The following is a 20,275-nucleotide window of genomic DNA, read 5'->3' on the forward strand; positions in this document are numbered from 1 at the left end:
TCTTTATCAAAAAAAAAAAAAAAAAAAAAACACTCTGAAACAGAATTAGGATATTAAATCTTTCCACTGAAACTCAGTCTAATTATATTAGCTATGGCTTGACAATTCATAATCTCTTTCGCATATTGAATATGGGAACTCTGTGATAGGTATTTTACTCAACTACTACAAATCAGAGAAAATAAAACAGCAAAATGGTAATATTAAACTGTAATATAAGTTTCAGTACAGGTTTTACAGAATACTTTTTGTTGCTGCGGTCAGATATCAACCTTCACCATTTCAGGGGGTGTTTGACATGATATATTTCATAAAAGGCTTGTGTCGACATTTTGTAGGCAGTTTGTCCTATTATTCTTCAGAAAATAGTTTGTCACATGGATTAAATGCCATTTCAGAGGATATTCCAAGTTAAGAATAAAATAACCGGAGGGGATGGGATTACTTCTTTGAATGTTGCCATAAAATATATGCCAAACGTTGATACACAGATATAATAAATGCATTACAGAGACGTAGTTGAAGTTACTGCATCACCATCCTGCCCTCTAGTGTCTTCACTGAGGTCATGGAGCCAAATGCATGGCCACCTTAAAGAGCCACTGCCTCAGTCAGGATGAGTCGTGCTGGCAGGTGTAAATGCACTAAATACAAGGTAGACATTAACTTACAATGAAACGACAGACAGGCAGTTACACAGGCTTATCATTGTATTATTCCTTTATTAGATGTTAAGAAACTCCACAATGAAACAAAATAATTTACTCAGGATGTACAAGAAATTAGAACAACACAACCACTTGGAACAGATGGAGTTTAGGAGCATGGGGTGGGAGGGGAGGGATGGGAGGTTGAAGGGGCATCATCTAGGGAATGAAGCGACGAGGAAAACTAAAGTTTTCAGTGCTGGATATGTTCTTCAGACCACAGTGCAATCAAAACTCAATGTTAGACCCTGTCAGTGTTGTTCCAAATGCATACCCTCACTGAATGCATTTTCTCGTCAAACATGTTTTTTTTTTTTTTTCAAACACAGCCTAACAATGGAAGAATAAAATGTAGAAAGGTGTGATGCATTTCTCTCAACTCCCATGTAAGTGCTTTTTGTGACTCAGCTTCTTACACACACTGACACGCACACACACGCACACACACAAATCACAATATTCTTTCAATCACTGATTTCGCCTCAGTTGCATTTTTTAAATCAAAATTTAAGTTTTATCTAACATAAAGAGATGGAGTGTGATGTTTTGCATGCTGCTTTTTAGAGACATTCTAAGCTTTATTTTTTTCTGTCAGCTGTCCCTCACTCAAAAGTAATTTACATGCAAAATTAAATGAATGAATTTGCTCCATATACTCTTGAATGTTACATTTACATGCGCCAAGGTATTGCATAGGATTGAGGGCTCCTGAATTCCCCTCCACATTGCTTATGCAATCTACAATGGCTTGGTTTGCTCTAAAACTAGCTCTAAATTAATTACTTTACAGTCAACTCTGTGGTTTGCTCCAAAATAACTCCTGCCAATAATTTCCGCTCTATAATTAAAGATTTTGCATTAATGCTTGAATGCACTGTCACAGATTGGAGTGTAGCTTATGCAATATGATTGTATTAAAAGGATTCCTGAGTGTCTGACAACTGTCAAAGAAAGATGGAGAAACCCTGAAGTCGGAGTTGCTTTTCATTCATGTTTCAGTTTTAAACAGCTAACCAAAACAAGCACATTTAACTGGTTTGGAGGCATTCAATTGAGGCCCTTTCAATTAATCTGGTATTGGACAGATCAAACATGTGGGACAATCTTTGCATTTGCAATTAGGGGAACCATCTCAAAAGCCATGTTCACAATGAAGACACCTTGACCTGCGACAGTGCATTACAGCAAGTCTACTCACAATGCTGACAGACATTTTTACCATCCATGAATGCACTACAAATGGTGGGATGGTGATTTTGTTCTCTTTTCTGTGCTTCATTTTCATGATATTGCAGAGAAAAAAAACACTGGTGGTGCCCTCATAGCCTGTTCAAATATACTGAAGTTAAATGGGGAAAGCAGAAGCGGTAACAAAGAGCAGGAAAGACTTGCAAGAAAAAATGCACAATGCATTTATCTGCAAATGTATCAATTTAATAGTCAATGCACAGGCCACAAAAATTACCAGTCCAACCATATCTCAAGGTTTTGTAACACTAATTTGGTCAGGTCAAATTTGGGGGGGCGGGGGGGGAGGGGGCAAATGTGCATGTTGTAAATGTATGTTTTGCATACATTGACATTTCTCTGAGATAAAGTTCTAGCACACTCATTTTAAACCTTTTTTTTTTTTTTTTTACAAGTGCAGACACACACATACAAGCACACACACACACCTACAGACACACACACACTGTGAGACATCACTGTATATTTTCAACAAGTTATATTGTAAACCAAAAAATAAAAACACACCTCAAAAGGAAAAGAAAAGCATTTGTACCGTAGTGTAATTATACCATCTTTTTTGGTTTGACCTTTTTTCCCCAATTTCTATTTGACATACATCTATGTTTAGTTGCCTCTTCACTGACCAGTAAATAATCACCTTTCAAATCAGTGCTATTATCCTTATACTTGGGGATTCTTTAACACTAAAGAATGTGTAGAAATGTGAAAATACTTGTATTTGTGGTTCATCTGTTAACAGGCCTGACGACTAAGTTAAGCATTACCATAAAATAAAAACCAAGCTGCATTAAGCAAGAACCGCGATCAGCCAAACTTTTTTTTTTCTTCTTTTCACAATTTCACAAAAAAATAATGGATTCTGACTCTGCCTCAACTACAAACAAAACTATGCTATAGCATCTACTCATCACAGCCATATTATGGAACTGCAACTTCAAAAGATTTTTTTTAACATATTCATAGCACCAATTGTTTGTACCATAGAAATTACAAAAAAAGTTTCATTCAATTGTAACACATAGGTGTCTGCAGAAATGGCTGTAGTTATGTGTTTCTGTGATGGGCCTTTACCCTCAAAACGCAAACTTTTTTTCTTCTTTTCTTTCTTTAACAGCAATGCATTTTAAGTAGACTTTTTATTAGTATTTTTTGCCAACAAAAGTCCTTATTAAGTCCTTTATTTTACTTTTTTTGCCTCACAAACCATACTATGTCTACTGCTAGCTTTTGACTATCACCATTCAAAATCAGACTCATTTATAATAACTTTTCACACATGGGGAATTTACGGATTTTAGAAAAAAGCTGCACACATTCTCTACTCCACATTCAGAAAGGCATTCAAGCTATTTAAATTAACTCTCAAATTTTACGCAACTCAAAAACCTCAATATCCTTATATAGTCTTTCGTAACAGAACATGGAAAATAGAGGATGCAACAGCAGTTGTTTCAAACATTATCAACTGCTGCATCACAGGTCACAGAAGTTGCTGCAGGTTTAACTAGGAGAAGGAGTGAGACTTGCTGGACAAACATGCACAACCATTCAGACATCATCAACTACCAGTATCCAAGGTCAAAAGCAAAAAGGTGGGAAGAAAACTGACAAGGATAGAACAAAAGATTGTTCCTAATACCTAAGTGTGAGTCTTGAATGAAGACCAATGTACAGAAGAATCAACTGAAACAAATCCTAAAATGTGTGTCTGCACATGGGATCACTCAAAGACATGAAGAACGCATTTTTTGAGCTTTCCTTTTTTGCTCACTTTCTGTTGATCTGATTGTTACACAAGGTTAAGTTAGTAAATGAAAATCAGCGGGGTTAGGGGTGGGTTGTGGAGGGGTTGTCTCCTCAGAACAGTGGCCTACGGTAGGTTCTCCAGCTCTGAGATGCCCCTGATTCTTTGCTGGTAGAGGTCCAGGGAGAGGCACTTTCCTCTCGATAACAGGCGTCCTCTGCAAAAGTGGAGTATTCAAATGTTGCTGCTTCCTGGACGTAAACACAAAGCAAAATGATTAAGACTGCTGCACAAGGAAACTAAGTCAATCTGAAGATAATGAAAGATAAACTGCAAGATTCTTAATTTAGATTTTATTCTGGTAATATCTTTAATGATGTGCAGTCACTGCTGTGATGTCTTGCATTTCCCCATGTTCACTTCCCATGTGTTGCCAGTACTGACATGACATCACTATTAACAGCAACTGCCACAACCCCAAACCGACAAGCATGTGTTGTACTACTGAGACAAAAAGTGCAACAACAGTTTAGATACAGTTAACGGCCACAAGGAAATAAATAAGACATTATATTTCCACTGTTTACAATGACCTTAGTAGATGACCTATGATGGTGTTAAGCAACAGACCTAACAAGCTGTAACCCAGTGTATCCACTTGCCTAACATAAATTACTCAATGTAGACTGCAGCTACGAATGATTACAAAACATAAAGTCCAAAAGTAGATCGTCTACCTTTGCATCACTGATATTAATGTTTGCAATTGATCATGTTACTAATTAGCAACAGATTCATCAAAATGCAATTCAGTTAGATACTGAACAAATGGGCCTCAGAAGTCTTAAGTGACTTATCCTCTCAATGTGAGATTAGCAGACTCCAAGAAGTGCCCCCTTAAAACTCACTTTTACAAGAAACTTTTGACTGCAGTCTTTTGCCCAAATGTGGAATTTGAGGATGAAATGCCATCTCTCTACATCGTGCATGTTATCTGCACACATTTCACTCTTAAATAGGACTGAATTCGCTGAGTCATGCTGTTGAAATGATTATTTTGCAAACGAAAAACTAAAACTGCTGCCCACATTAACTATATCACAGTGTTGGTGATTAGAACCATTCTAGCCTGCTACTGAGAAATGACAAATATTTGGTTACCATCTCCATTTTTTGAGGGAATCTGTCAAAATCCGGGTGTCAACAGATCACAAAAAATGTTTTTAGAAATCTCTCTTTTTCTAATATAAATATCCAAATGTGAAATTATGTTGAAAGGATTAGGAAAAGCCCATTAATTTCTCCCATAGATGCTTTTTTGATGAAGTCTCAAAAATGCTAACAAATGATGTCGTCACATGTGAAGCCTACTACTAAATGAGCAAAAAGCCTACTACTAAATGAGCAAAAAAAACAAAAAACGTCATAAATAAAATAACGTATGTTTGCATCACTCCTCAGTCAGTTCTCAGCTTTGAGAGCTTTTCATCTTACACAATGCAGATATTTACTCCAGATTTGGCTCAGAACCAGTTCCTATCCTTTTTTGGCATGTTTGCCTTCCAATGAGCGATTAATCCATTTCTTTTTCCCTTGGACTTTGTGTTGATCAAGTTTGAGTTTCTGCACGTCAAACAGTTCAGTCTGTTCAACTATGGTGGCTGTCACTGCTCTTGAACAACTCAGTTATTTTTCAGTCACACAGGGTTTTCCCTGGCAAAGGTGGTAGACTGGCAATATGGTGGGGGGAGGGTGTAGATATGACTGAAACTGGCCACCAATTAAATTTTTTAAACAGTTGTCTTAATGAATTCCATAGATTTTAAATACTCGAATATGGTTGTATGATACTCTTTCATTTGATTATTATTCACATGGCCAATGGAGGAAAAAACATGTCAAGGTTTTGTGAAGCCAGCTATTAAAACAATGACAGTCCCAGCTAACAAGTCTCACAAAGGTAGTTATCAGCTGGCACTGTCGACCTAGGATATTCCAAAAGAGCTATAAGTGCATTCATAGGAAAGAGGCGCATATCAGATAAACAGCCACATCTAACATGGACAGTTCCAGAGTGGCATATTTTTGATTAGCAAAACTATTTGTCACCAACAGGAAATAAAGTTGATGCATTGGCAAAAGTAAAATAACTACACAAATAGAAGATTAAAAAAAAAAAAAACAATAAACATGGTCACAAATAATTTCTAAAGTCACACCCCATAAATTACGGTATTATGAGCCTTAAACCAATATTGGTGAATTCTGAATGGCTGGATGGTGTGTGTTCAAACCATGTAATGCACAGGTAGTGCTCAGGTTTCACCACTGTTCTAGATTTATATGCCGGCCATAAAGTTTCAAACCAATTATCTGTAACCACTGCAGCAACCTCAAGTGCTAAGCTAACTATGTTAGCCTACGTTGCCAAGTGGCCATTACACTAAGCCCCCTTTTCAGCCCTGCTGGGAAGTGGCAGTCAGCCTGGCAGTCATTCAGCATTTAGGTCCAATGTGGTCTATCTCAAAATCTATTTGGTCAATCCCCATGGAATTTGGTGACAGCATTCATGTTGCCAAATTAATAATCACTTTTGGTGACCCTATGACCTTTCCTCAATTGTGCTCCTCTATCAAAATGATATTCAAAAAACACATGATTAAGCATAAGCAATATTAAAATATAACAGAAAAATTACAGAGAAAATTTACAAAATTGGTATTAACCTGTAAGAAAAAGGTTTACATATCTCCCATCATTAAGGTAGAGAATGACACCAACTTTTAGAAGTAATCACTCTGGCAAGCAGACATCCCTGTTCTTTAAGAGACCCCTTTGTATCCATACAATTTAGATATGGTCAACTTTGACCTCCAAAATCCAGGCCGGCCAATAGAAATGTTACTTTGATCATGCTGACCTCTGACAGAAAATCCTACTCAAAGGGGTCTCAACTTGTGACAGTCTGACATCATTAAAGTTTAGATAACTTTTAGTTGAGTGTTCAAAAAAACAAAAAACATATAGAGCGGCTTGGAGTCCTGTGATGCCAGATTGCATTGCATATTTATGTGCATAGCAGTTTGACAGATGTTTAAGTGATCAATACTACAATACTAAAAAGCTAGCTAGCTACTAACTAACTAGCTGTGAAAGTTAAAGTGCTACAAATAAAGTAAGTTAACTTTACATGTAAACATGTCACCCTTGTAAATAGTAGCCAAACCATTTGTGAGGATTTATTTTTTTTACACAAAGAGATGACTGCCATCAAGAGTAACCAAACAGTATAAAGTAAAGTAATTATGAGTTAAATAAAAAGATCAAGTAAACACTAAGTTACTTAAATGTTAAATTAAATAACAAAATAATGACTTAACTTAACTGTGTAGAATTACCTGACACTATTCAACAACCTGCCTGGCAAAACCCAACGCATTTAACACAGCAAACTGCTGCACAACTTCCCAGCTTTGTTACAGGATGGTATAAAAAATGTATAAAACATATAAATGTTCAACAGCCAACACCCAATCTCCCCACAACAGACTTCAGTCTGACTTGTTTGATGGAAATTCATCTGCAGACCTGATCTACCTGATGGAGTGATGTGTTGTTCACTGACTAGTTAATGTTAGTCCAGCTGCTAGATACAGCTGCTGAGCTGCACAGATGTTTCAGGGGCAAATACTGTCACTTCACTCATCAGTCCATCTAAGTATAAATGCACTCTCATACTCAAAGCAGGGGAGTGTCATATATACTGCTTAGCATTTTTGTGTTAATTTTGTTGGAAGAATGTGTAATTAAAGTCCTGCTGTCTGACACTCGGTTCTCAGCCTGCATTAAATTAACCATGCAGCTGCTTCTATTGATGATGCTAATAGCATTAGCATAAGCCTCAGATAACTAAACCACACAGCCGCCAGGCAACTCTGTGGAGTTTTCACAGCGTTATCTTCTGAGTTCATCAGCAGGACTGCCTCAGTGGACAGAGTGAGGCACACTGCAATTTTTTCTTTCTTCATCAGAGGGCAGGGAGGAGCATTTGTTTTATAGTTTCTGCAGCCCTTATGGGCAATCACCAAACACACCTGTAATTCAAATGTCATTAAAAAGTAATTGACTCCACCTGGTGGTACAACCGCACAATACAGTTCATCTCTGCTGAGCACTGTCAGCTTCACCACACAACCCGCCTCTTCTGCATTATTGGTTAAAATATTTTTAAATCAGTTAAATTATTAATGACAATTAACTGACAATCAATTAATCATTGACATCACTAGCTGAAACTGTATTGTTTCTCCACACTGAGGCTGTGTAAAGATTTAATATTACCAAAGTCTGCCTAATATTTCCAATTGGAGTGAGTGCAATCCACTGCATTAATTACTCTGGGAAACTTAATAAACTTCAGTACGCTCCACACTTCACAGCATATTCAGCAGGGTTCACTACTGATAACTATAATACATGTGGGCCATTTTTCAGCCAGAGTGGGCAAATGGCTTGGAAATGCTAAAAATATTTCTTATCATGACTTAATGTCCCTTGAACACTTACAAATCTACCAAACCTGACCACCTCCCCAACTGACAGATTTAGTAACAAAAAGCTAAATGACAAGTGTATGGTGCATTGCTCATCTGATGATCAATGCACGAGTTTGATGTTTTAAAGAAAAAAGTTTAAAGAATGAAATAGTGAATTATGGAAAAGGACGTAAAAATGAGTTGTTTTTTTGAAAGATGATGAAATATGTGATATGTTTACCTGTACACTGAGATCCAGGAAAAAGGGGGGAACAGAGCGTGTTCTGCCACCAGCATTCATCTTGCTGGTTGCTGGTTCCTCCCTGTCCACTTATGTTCAACAGAGGGAACTAAACAAGACAAAAAGAGAACTGTTTAGTGTTTTTTATTTTGTTTTGTTTTTTAAATAAAAGACAATTTTCAGAGGTGAGTAGCATAATCCAATTTTACGGCTAATGCTAGGCACCATGAAATACAACATGATTACAGATTTGCTTAATTAGTGAGAACTCCAAAATTAGAATCCCAAATTTTAATTAAATCTCACCTCTGCCATCTCTCCAACAAAGTCATAAGCAATCCCATACTTGGGGATGTGACCTGCTGGCGCACATAAGGAGGTCTCCTTTTCTCCTGAAGATTCCTCCTTTTGAATCTTGCTGACTGAGATGTCCATCTGTCCTCCTGCAGTCGTTGCGGCTGCCGCCGTTTCGCAGTCTAAGCAAATCTCTTGCTCAGCAATTGGTAGGAGGGTACTGGAGCCCTCCTGAGAATCCAGAGAGGTCTGGGCACTTTTCTCCATGCCAGATTTCTTTAATCTGGGTAAAAATTTGCCAGATTCCAGTTCTGACTTCCCATAATAAGGGCCCTCACATTCTGCATCCTCCTCAAGAGGTTTGAGGTCTGCCTGAGGATCATCAAAGACGTCCACCGGCGCAAGGACGGGAAAACTCATCTCCTCTTTCTCAGACTCAGCCTCTGAATCACTTCCGCCACCAGGAGACAACTCTGATGCCGATATTGGTCGAAAGTGAGTCCTAGGGGAAATGCGGATGGCCCTGTACTGCGTCCGGTTGATGCCATATATTCGTGGATGGAAGGCTTCATTCTCAGAGTCTGAGCACAGTATGGATTTGGGCTTGAACCCTGGGCTAAATGAAGCCATGTCCTCAGGCTCAAAGGAACACTCAACATGGAGCACTTGAGAGAAGGGATTGTTCAGGTTGAAGGACGCAAACGGGTATCCTAAACCTTGCTCCTCACTGTGCAAGCCTCCGTAAGATCCAAGTAAATCTTCATGGAAGATGAAAGAAAATCCCTTATTCAATCCTTCTCCGCCTCCTCTAATGGCCTGGTCATTCTGCCCAAAAGAAACAAGCGGCCTCCACAGGGGCCTGTGACCAGGGGCAAAGCAGCTGCCGGTGTTCATGAACACATCTGTGCCAGTGATGGTAAGCATGTCTGAGCTAGAGGCAGATGCAGCAGCAGCGGCACACTGCAGCAGGCTACCTTGTGTTTGACTGGGCGGCACAACAGCCCAGTTCTTATCACCACTTAGCATCTTTAACTCTCCATACACTCCTCCTAAGATGAATGATGTACTCTCCTTATCGGGGCTCATGTCCCAGGGCTTGGACGGAGTCATGTAGTCCCCAGCACCATCTATCTTGGAAAGCTTGTTTTTGGCTAAGCCCTGCTCTTCTTTCTTGCCTTCCCAGAGGTGATACTCTGACCGCTGCACTGCTTTTTTCTGAGGTCCTTGAATTGGACCTCCTTTTGCCTGCACCTCAAGACAGCTGCAGTGATAACTGCTTGACTCATCTGAGAATAGCCCCTCACTTGGCTTTTCTGTTCCTTGCCTTGAAATTACAGAATCTCTATCTTCAATTGCAGTCCAAATATCCTTTATTATCCCTGAGCTGTAATCATCACTCTGTTGGTTTGTGTTGTCCGAAAACATGCCAGTACTGTACTGTTTGCTCTCATCCTCTTCCAATGCTATGCCACAAATGGACTCCAATTTAGATTTCTTGGTGAAGGTCTGATTGGATGCTGTGGTAACACTGGTCTCTTCACACTGACAACCAGTGTCTTCCTGCAAAAAATCCAGGATTTCATCTTCTAGATAGGTACCAGAGAGAGGAGGGATTATACAATCAATCTCTTCATTGCCAATTTGAGCCGGATCCTCAGTCTGAATATTTCCTTGCTCATTGTCTGAACGCGTCTCCTCAGAATGTGACCACGGACTGCAAGTTCGTGTTGAAAGATTTGAACAGTGTTCAGTTTCATCAAAGGCACTATTTTTGGTCCATATTAGCAAACGAGACTGTTTATTAGAATGTGGATCAAGACAGCTACTTGAATCGGTGTTGTTTTCATGACCAACGGTGAGTGAGTCGCGGGGAAAAGGAAAAGTGGGGCTATCATACTGCAGCTCAAACAGAGAGAAGCAGGATGAGTTCAAACCAGGTGGTTCACTGGTGGCTTCAGGAAGATGTGGCTCCTCTACATTTCCAGATAGCTTGCTCAGCGTGAAAGATACGCTGTCAAGTGGTGGGGAGAGCCGAATGGGAGAGTCTCCTACAAAGCTTTCTCCATCTATATCTTCTGAACTAGAGGATGAATAACATCCCCAAACTTGAGCCATATTTTCAAGATCCTGCATTAAGGATCCAACAGATCCCGAAGCTTCCTGCGAGTCTGCCCTTATTGCACTTTCCCCTTGCAGCTCAAGGCCATCTAACACTAAACAACATTCTGCCTCAAGGTCTCTTTGCTCTTTGCTTTTCTGTCGAATCATGCTCAAGATCCGACTCTCTTGTATCGAGTCTGAGGCACTAGTATCCAATATGGATTGGTAAATATCAACTTCATAGAAGTGAGTGAATTCAGACAGATGCTTGTCATCTAAATCTCTACTATCCTCTGGCTGAGGGCAGCTTGAGGTCCCAGTGAGTTCAGCAGCTTCATCTTCTGCTTCGCCAGGCCCTTCCACAAAGTGCCCATCCACAAATGAGCCTGCTGCTAAGTATGCCCTCTGGTAGCTCTCACTGGCAATGCAGATTCCCTGTATTCTCTCAGGCAGCCTCTCCATGTCAGCAGACAAGGCAAAGCCATCAGGAGAGTCCACCTTGCTTCGATATTTTGTCTCCAGCTTACTTTGTCTGCTGCTGAAAGGTACAAAATACTCTGTGATGGGCTCTGTGTACCAAAGTGGCTCTTCCATGTACTCTTTTTTATCCCTCACCTCAACTCCTAATTCTTTCGCTTCCACCCAGCCAGGATCTTTACAAATCTCCTTCAGCGGTCTCTTCCCCTTTTTGTAAAGCTGTGTTTGTTTGGCAGGCCCTACAGCGGTACTGCTGCTGCTTGCTCCTGTATTCCTTCGCTCATCTTTGTCGATGACCTTAAGAGCCAGCTTCACTTGACCACTGTTGCGTCCTCTTTTGCTCTTTCCAGCCTCCCTGGACTTATGCCTAATTCTGACAGCCTTGCTGCTAGACGATTTTGAGTCACCTTGGTTCCCGCTTGAGCTTGAGCCTGCTTCACTAGAGCCAGAAGACCAGGATCGGGGCCGATACTTGCCCTCAGATCTGTGCCTTGTCTGTCTCTTAGGATGGACAGCAGAACTGTCCTCTGCTGTTGCACCACCATGGTATCGGTTTTCCTTCTCCTTCTTACTGCGTCGTTGCTGGCCTCTCTCGTTGGTTGCAGTTGTAGTGGGACCACATGCCTCGAGGTTCCTCTCCTTTGTAGTCTCGCCCTCACTATTGCAATCTTTTGGGGAGGAGGTGTCTGTGCTGGTCTGTGGGGCTGAAGAGGATGATGAGCTGGAATATGTACAGGCCTTAGCCGTGTTCCACACTGTCATAATCTCTTGGAGACAAACAGGTTTCTCTGACAAAGGAGGAAAGGCTTCATAATACCTAGAGTCACAATAAGATGAAACCTTTATTAAAATGCGTTAACGGTAGCATGGTTCAAATAAGCAAATACATATAGTCAAGGTCAGAAGAGCTCTGCATCCCATTTTTTTCAAACATGGAAATATGAAGATACACAATGACCAGCTTACATTTCCACCTGGTCCTTTGAAGAGGGGGACTCAGTTCGCTCTGGAGACTGAGTGCCATCAGATTTCTTCCGAATCTGTTTTTCCTCTGCAAAGACATTGTACATAACATTACATATTAGGGGAGTTGGTGTTTTGTTTTGTTTTTTCTGTCTTACTAGTTTGCACTGAAACATTTATCCCTTAATATGGTAATGAAGAGAATCAACCAAACCTTTCTGTTTGTTTTGGATGTCCTTGAGTTTGGAGCAAAGCTCCTCAACCAAGCTCTCAATTCCAGAGTTCTGCATGGATGAAAAAGAAAAAGAACAGATCTATAAGAAACATATTGGCTCTTTGGCCCATCTGATATTATTTGCAACCACTTATATCTACTTTCTTGAAATCATACTGTCAACCAAGAATTTCAAGTACATTCCCAAAATGTTGTAACTTTGGCCACCGTGGCTTACACAAGGCAGCAGGAAAGAAAATCTTTGTTAATCTATAGACTTTGTTAATACTAATCTAATCATATGGACCCTACCATCTAATATGAGTCTGAGTGACAACAAATTCAGCATCTCAAGAGTATTGCACAACTATTAAACGAGATGGTAAATACAAGCCTTTGAATCTGTGAACTATTTTTTGATAAAAAATGATATATTTGTGATAAAAAAAAATAAACAAAATATTCTAAATCAATCATTTCTTGCTCAATACAAAACATTTTTTGCCAAAACCAACCCAAAACTGATGGTAAAATATCCAGTAGGTAGTAAAGTCTGAGCAAGGAGTTCACAACATCAACTTTGACCCCAATGTAAAATGAAAGAATGAAAGGCACGGGGTTTACACAAGTCAAACCAGCTGACTTGTGAGAGCTTAGGCATGCTGGCTGTGTTATATTTAGCTCTGCTACAGAAAACCTTAAAAAAAAAAAGAGAGAGAGAGAGAGAGAGAGAGAGAGAGAGAGAAAGAAAGAGAGAGAGAGAGAAAGAAAGAGAGAAAAGGGTGAAGCAATGGTATAAGTGACTGCCTTATGTTATTTTTACATTTCTGAAACATTAAAAATCTACTGCATGCCACATCAAGCCTAGTGCCTTCCTTATACTGAGCAGTGATACATAAAAAGGAAAAAAATCTGTCTGAATGTAAACAACAAGGCTTGGACAGAAGTAAGACAACCATGTTCAAATGCCTGCTCAGACCAAATAGGCACTGTCAGAGCAAACACCCTCAAGAGAATATTCTTGAGGGTATTCTACAATATAGCTCATCCTAAGTACCAGTCCTGCCAGAATCTTTTAGCTCACTCATTTTCTGTTCACTCTTCCAGGAAATATTCCTTACCATGCCACCCTGTGAAAAGCAAAGCAAAGTTTTGTCCCCTGCCCTGTGTTTCCTTTTGCATCATTGTGCTCATGCTGGTCAGCTGACAGCCGACTGACTCTGCTGCTCGCTGCTGCAATCCCGTGCAGCGTGTGCTGGTTAAAAAATAGACCGCAGAGTCCAGTCCCCGGAGAGGAGCTGAACACTCCTCTTGCCTTGCAGACCCTTCCCCCTACCCACCCTTCAGCATTACGCTGGCTCATTCTCCACTACAGCCGGTCTCACATACTACCACCAGCTAGGAGGAGTGTGTCAGCAAGTCACTCTTTGCTTTTCTGATTCACAAAAAAGCATGCATTACAAACTACATGTCTGGTGCATAGGCTTACATGCCAAGGACAGTCCTTCCAAGGTCAATTGTTACTAGTGAGAACAGTATTAGTTTATGTCAAAGAAATAACTTTTTATTCCTGACCTTAATATAACCTTGCCAATAAAGACTAACAGGGGGTGTGGGAACCCGGCCAAATGAGGTGACTATGTAGTGACAAGAAGGTCTTGCTTTGTTCAGGGCTTTGCTCTTGGGTTCATTCAATGTCTTTTCAGCAATACTTATGCAGTTTATATCTGCATGGTTGCACTTTAACAAGGAACAAAACATACTTAAAATAACAAGTTCCTGACACAGATAATTAAACAAATTACACGGACATGCTTTCAGTATTGAGAAGGCATTTCATTACAAACTTTACAAGATGGATCAGGTCAAATAATTCCAGTTGTGGTAGATGAGTAATGACCATTGTTTGTATGTTTCCAGAGAGGAAAGTGATTTAATTTAATAAGAATTTTTTGAGAGACCACACACTGCAGAACAAGAAAACATATTTCAGTAAACACCTATCCACATACACAAACAAATGAGAGTTAGCTGGTTATAATACCAAGAGATACTGATGCTTACTTCATCAGACGCAGAACGGAGGCACTGCACAGCAGCTTGCTTCTTCATTTCCTCAAGACTCAGGTCTGTCCCTCCTTTCTTCTTACTCTTGCCCCATTTCTTCCCAGTTCCCTTCTCCCAGCCTAAGAAGATGTCATTTTCCTGTCAAAGACAGACAACAATCACATGACTTCTTCTCAAACAGTAATAAAGCAGGTGAGCTCAAAGCTAGATAATCAAAATCATTACTAGCCTACACCCTGTTAAATATATATGTGAAATATTATGTGTGTAGCATTTCTATACAATTCAATAATATGGACACTATTACACATTATATGGCAAATTATTGACATATGTGCTGAAGAGAGCGAGAAATGAAGAAAGGAGGATTTAGCCAGTGCCACTATGAAAGAAAGTCCTATGATCACTGTGAGCCTCTCTAGGAAAAACAGTATGTTCCACTGACTATGCCACCAAGATATTCTCTGTCCAAACTTTTTTAAAGTGTTGTCGCATGCCAACAGATTTTACAATGTAAAACAATTACAAACATCAATTGCTCTATAATTTTCTACACCCCTTGTTTTAATTGAAACTGTTTCTATATGGTTGTTTGAGCCAACCTGGTCCCGTAGGTCGTAGTCGTAGCTGTCATGCAGGAGAAGGCTGAGGACATAGCGGGTGTAAATCATGGCATCAATCCCGCACTTCTCCAGCTCTTGGCCAAGCCAGCTTTGTACAGGACCCAGTGACTGGAGCAAAGACATCTCTGAGGCAGGCAGGGGACCCACTGGAGTGTGGGGGCAAGAGAGGTTTTCAGGAGGAGCAGGACCGTCTGAATCGGTGCTCACTGGACGCATGGGACCTCAGGTTTTGGCCATTCTCAGGTGGAGCGGCATTATGACGGGTTGTTTCTGTAGGGCGGTTGGTAGGAAAGGGTGTGGAAAGAAGATGGGGCAGAGCCTATCTGGAAAGGGAGGGGTGTCACTCCAGCACAACGCGCTGAAGGGGCTCTACATGGGGAGGCATGTAGGATGTTTTTTTTTTCCTTTACTTTTTTTTATTGCTTTGTGCAAAAAGAGGATTTTATTCGTCAGGCATGGCTTATGCTGGTTAAAAATGTCAGCTGTTGAGCAAAACACTAGTTGTGTTTGCGCCTCAGTTGGAGGGGTCCATTTTGGGGGCTACGTCTTACTTCACCAGCACAACCTGAAACAGAGCAAATAAACATGCATTAATTTATCTAAAAAAATTTAAATGTTGAAAGCCATGCCCCACTCTCCCAAGAAATAGTCAGAGACCTTACACAGAGCCGAACAAGGCCTACTTGTATTAAAAAAATAAATAAATAAACATCTGCCAAGGCATATAGTCACAGCTTTCAGCAATGCAAATCATGCTATTTTCCTTAATTTCAACAGGAAAGAGATAGGACAACAAATGTCATGACAGATCCTGCCACAGCAGAGGAGTTTCACTCCTTTTCCCAAAGGATAGTTTTTAATGACTGCTGATAGTACTACCAACAGACACCAGTAGGGTAATGGGCTCCTGAGAGAGCATGGGAATACAGGCCGCAGCCAGTAAAATGACATAACGGTGATAAGCACTACAGGGCTGGGCAGTATATCGATATTATATCAATATCGTGATACAAGGTTGGATAATATCTGGGATTTTGGATATCACAATATTGTCTTATGACATAAGCATTGTCTTTTCCTGGTTTTAAAGGCTGCATTACAGAAAAGGTAACCAGTTCTCTGAACTTAGACTGTTGTAGCTGTTCCGTTATTTGCTTCTACCCGCTTGGTCATCATATCCACATTACTAATGACTGATTATAAAAATTCTCCTGTGTGTAAATATCTTATAAAAGCATCAATGGTCACCCTGGCAATATCATCACAATAATGATATACATATTGGGTCAAAAATATTGTTTAGGCCTAAGCGTTGCTGTCATTCTACCATAGCGGCATACACCAGTGTCAGTTTTTATACTTCTCTGTAGGAGAGTCTGTGCCCAGACTGAGCCAATCTCTGAAACAGTGGACAGTAGTGTCAAGATTTTACTAATTCTACTAATGAAGCACAGAGGAAGAGGGAGGCAATTATGTTCACATTCTCTGAAACTGAGAGTTCACCCTCAGATAATTGGTGGTGTCCAAAGAGATGTTTTGGGTTATTTTTCATGATGTACTCTTGCAGTCATCTTGCAGTCTGTATAATTTGGTGCTGTGTTCAAGCCAACTGACCATTTCTCTTTGAACAGCTCCATGCTGTCTTTACTCTTAGCAGAAATCATCCACAATCAACCACCAAATCAACCATATGCTACAGCAGTAGGCTGTAGCTCATGCAGGAGCCAGAGAAACCTATGGCGTAGCTATGGTGGTATTTTGACATTGTAGTAAAAATTTAATTTTAAAAGTACATCTCTGCTGAACTGCCACAGTACCAAACCCCTGATGAAGGCCACATGCAGAAATGCGTTGGTGATAAGAATAAGTTGTCCTCCACAGCATTGCAAGTTTGACTGTACTCCTTTGATTCTGTGTTCCTGCACTCTCCATACACCTAGTGCCATAGTAACTGAACCTAGACAGTACTAGATCCTGGCCTGCATTTCTCTCAAAGTACTACAGACCTAAAAGCAACCTCTAGATATTTATATTCAAGTATGTAAAACATCAAAGTTATTTAAGACAGTCTGCTGTTAAGTACATGCAGTGTAAACAGAGAAAAAAGAGACAGTAGAAGTGGTCATAAATAAGTCGTTCTTAAAGACCTGGGTGATAATCAGTTTTCAGCAGTGTCGTGTTACTCCTCATCTTCTAGCAATGTGTTGATAATTCCCTCTATTAGTCTAAATCGACAGCTGCAAAATTGCAATTGGGAGCCATAAACCAGAAAATAGGTCCGAATTAGCGCTCATGACAATACAGCAACGAGCAAACAGCAAGTAAAATAACGGTGTGGACACTTGGCAGTCAAACAGACGTTTACTGTCAAGTGCATGTGGTTCATATGGCAGCGGTGGCTTGGGGAACCAACGTGAAGAGCAAATGGAGGCTGCACAGATGTGATTGGCTGGCCCTCTCGTCACTCAACAGAGGCATATTACTGGCTACCCGTTTTAGTCGTCAAAGGGCAAGATAAGAAGCTTTGCAGTACGTGACTTTCAGTTCAACAGTCACCCAAATAGTGCAGAGTATAACAATATTCTGCGGGTATAATAATGCAAACGGATTAATCTGACAGGTTAGCTTGATCGATAGCTAAACATGGCTGACCGGCGACTACAGCCCAGCTGTTTCTTCTGTGCATATTAGCCCCGGCAGCTAGCTGCTGACTGAAACGTACCAACTTTATAGTACAATCAGCGATTATTAGAAGCAGTTTGTCCAACAAAAACAACGACATGTACTGTTAAATGTCAGATAAGGACAGCTAAGTCATATATGTATCGCTACAGTCGGTGCACTTCTTGTTAGCTGACATAACATTAACTCGCTGAGCTGCGAGTCCGGCAGTGCAACTAAAGAATAACCATAGCAGGACAGTGCTTGGTTGTTTGATTAGCGATGGACGCTGTCGCTGATGTCAATTTACCATGTGCCCAGCACGGTGGAAGCAGTTGAAATATCCACTACAAACACTGGAGTATAAACGCCGGGATAGTAACGTTGAGCGATGGCTGCTTCTCACGGAGCGAGTGACAAGGTTAGCCGGACCACCGACCTTTAGCCAATGAGCTAAGTTAGCCAAGTTAGCTAGCTACCGAGAACAGTTTGCCTCCTGTCACTGAAGAGTTTGATTTCCTTTTAATGATTTATTAAATTATTGGCATCACCCGGAATAGACAAGACAACATTTTAAATTTTAATGGGTTTAATCACGGTGCCCACCCCATGCCGCGTAGTTAAATATGTGTAACGTTACGGCAGGTGAACGTAGGTTGCTGTTATGGTGGTCAAACTGCAAGAGACTGTGACGGTTATCTAACAGAACATGCTAACCACAATACAAATGCTGTTAACACATTTCTAAAAAGCGGGGGCATATTGTCTACCACTGCACGTTATAACTCGAGAAAATGTAACTTTAGTGTTTTCTATAAAGTAAGACGACCGATAACTAGCTAGCACGTACGCTACGCTAACGTTAGTTGTTGTGACCAAAGGGGAGGAGCGGCTGCCCCAACAGTCTATCAGGGGACTGTCATACGTTTTTCTTTCAAAATTGTGCGCCCATAACGCCCGACAGTGAAACGGTGTGCTCGCTAAAAATGAAAAACGAAAGAAGAATGAAAAATATTATACTGCGAAATAACAAAATACCAAATGGTTCGCCAGTTTTCTTACCTGCCGCTGCTTGAAGTAAAGAGGAACAGCGAAGGGGGAGCGGTTACTTCTCTCCCGCTGCCGTTCCGAGCTCGAGCTCCGGAATCCGCTGCGGTAGCATCGCGTATCATGGACGCCGACAGAAATGGCGCTGTTTTCACAACCAGCGCTTCACCAACAGCGTCAAGGAAACTGGCGACATTTCGGCTCAAACGGGAAGGTCGTTCCAGGGCAATACATGACGTTTAGAGCCAATATGTCGGCCACCGAATGTCAGTTTCATTCAGAGAAAGACTGCTAATGCGCCTCCTCCGCGTTCGTATCTAGGCAACAAGGCAAACTTCTGCCGTCCTGCTTGTTGTAGGTTTGATCCCTCCGCTAGGGTATTGCATCAGAAGCCCAAATAGTGCTTTATTTATTCCTGCTAAGACTAAATTAAATGGGTCGACGGGGACTGACCAGATTTGATTCAGCGTGGAAAGTTAGCAGTTATGTCTGCATTCTTGGATATAGTTTAATGCGAGTAATGATTAAAAACACGCCTTTCTTTTCGTACCAAAATAACATTGAGTTTGTCCACAGAGTGTGTTGCGTGAGTAAAATTGCTACAACCGCACGTGTAATAAGACAGTTATTATGTAATCAGTATATCAAAATTGTTTATTTTCTGTATCCACCTTTGTCATTCTAAGATGTGTTGCTGATGAAGTCCCAGATCGCTCATTACAAAAACAACACAATCAACTACATTTATAAACGCAACCATCAAATATATGCTCAATTTCCTAACTTTATGACTGCATAGTTATAAGTGTGATGCATATTAGGCTACACAAATGGTGTCATGTGCATTTTATTAATCATTTCACATACAAACACATTACTGGGCTTTTTCATTTTAGTTCATACTTTTACATCTACCTGCTGCAAAAGTCACAGTTAAAATTGCATGGATCCTATTTTCATTATGTGAGCGGTCCTGTTGGAATACATTATGGTACCATATATATATATATATATATATATATATATATATATATATATATATATATATATGATCATTAATTATTAATGTAATATTTTGCTGAAATATTGGATTACCAACAGCATGTCTTGACGCTTATCTGATATTGCAGATTCTGTATGGCTCCTGTTTGTCAGAGTTAGAAGCAGAAGATAAGGAAGTTTGTGGCTACACACACAATTACACAGAAACGTCTCATGATTTCCCATGTGGAGGACAATGCATGCGTTCAGGCATGTGCACCTGCAGGATCTGACTGACAAACACCCGACCTCTATCAAAAGGTGTCCTTAACATGGTATTGATTTTTCATTTCAACATTGGAATAAGTAC

At 40.3% G+C, this 20,275-nt stretch overlaps 1 protein-coding gene across 1 annotated transcript; it reads right to left on the reverse strand.

Annotated features, from left to right (window-relative positions):
- Positions 1-702: 702 nt before the first annotated feature.
- On the reverse strand, positions 703-19,225 carry kiaa0232 (KIAA0232 ortholog). The gene is made up of 8 exons (XM_030075919.1): positions 18,940-19,225; positions 15,196-15,781; positions 14,591-14,731; positions 12,527-12,596; positions 12,316-12,400; positions 8,785-12,166; positions 8,479-8,587; positions 703-3,953 (listed from the first exon to the last, which is right to left on the reverse strand). Exons 2-8 carry the CDS (start codon positions 15,430-15,432, stop codon positions 3,937-3,939), a joined length of 4,041 nt encoding a protein of 1,346 aa, XP_029931779.1. The 5' UTR covers positions 15,433-15,781; positions 18,940-19,225; the 3' UTR covers positions 703-3,936.
- Positions 19,226-20,275: the final 1,050 nt, after the last annotated feature.

The sequence above is a fragment of the Myripristis murdjan genome, chromosome 18 (assembly GCF_902150065.1).
Source record: "Myripristis murdjan chromosome 18, fMyrMur1.1, whole genome shotgun sequence".
Classification (NCBI taxonomy): Eukaryota; Metazoa; Chordata; class Actinopteri; order Holocentriformes; family Holocentridae; genus Myripristis; species Myripristis murdjan.

Bases quoted from the DNA above. Each gene is read 5' to 3' on its own strand.
- kiaa0232 (XM_030075919.1), bottom strand. From the start codon at position 15,432: ATGCGTCCAGTGAGCACCGATTCAGACGGTCCTGCTCCTCCTGAAAAC. The intron at 12,167-12,315 runs GTAAGCTGGTCA...TTGTGACTCTAG, and splicing joins TCAAAGGACCAGGTGGAAAT to GTATTATGAAGCCTTTCCTC. The intron at 8,588-8,784 runs GTGAGATTTAAT...TGTCTTGTTTAG, and splicing joins TTGTTGGAGAGATGGCAGAG to TTCCCTCTGTTGAACATAAG.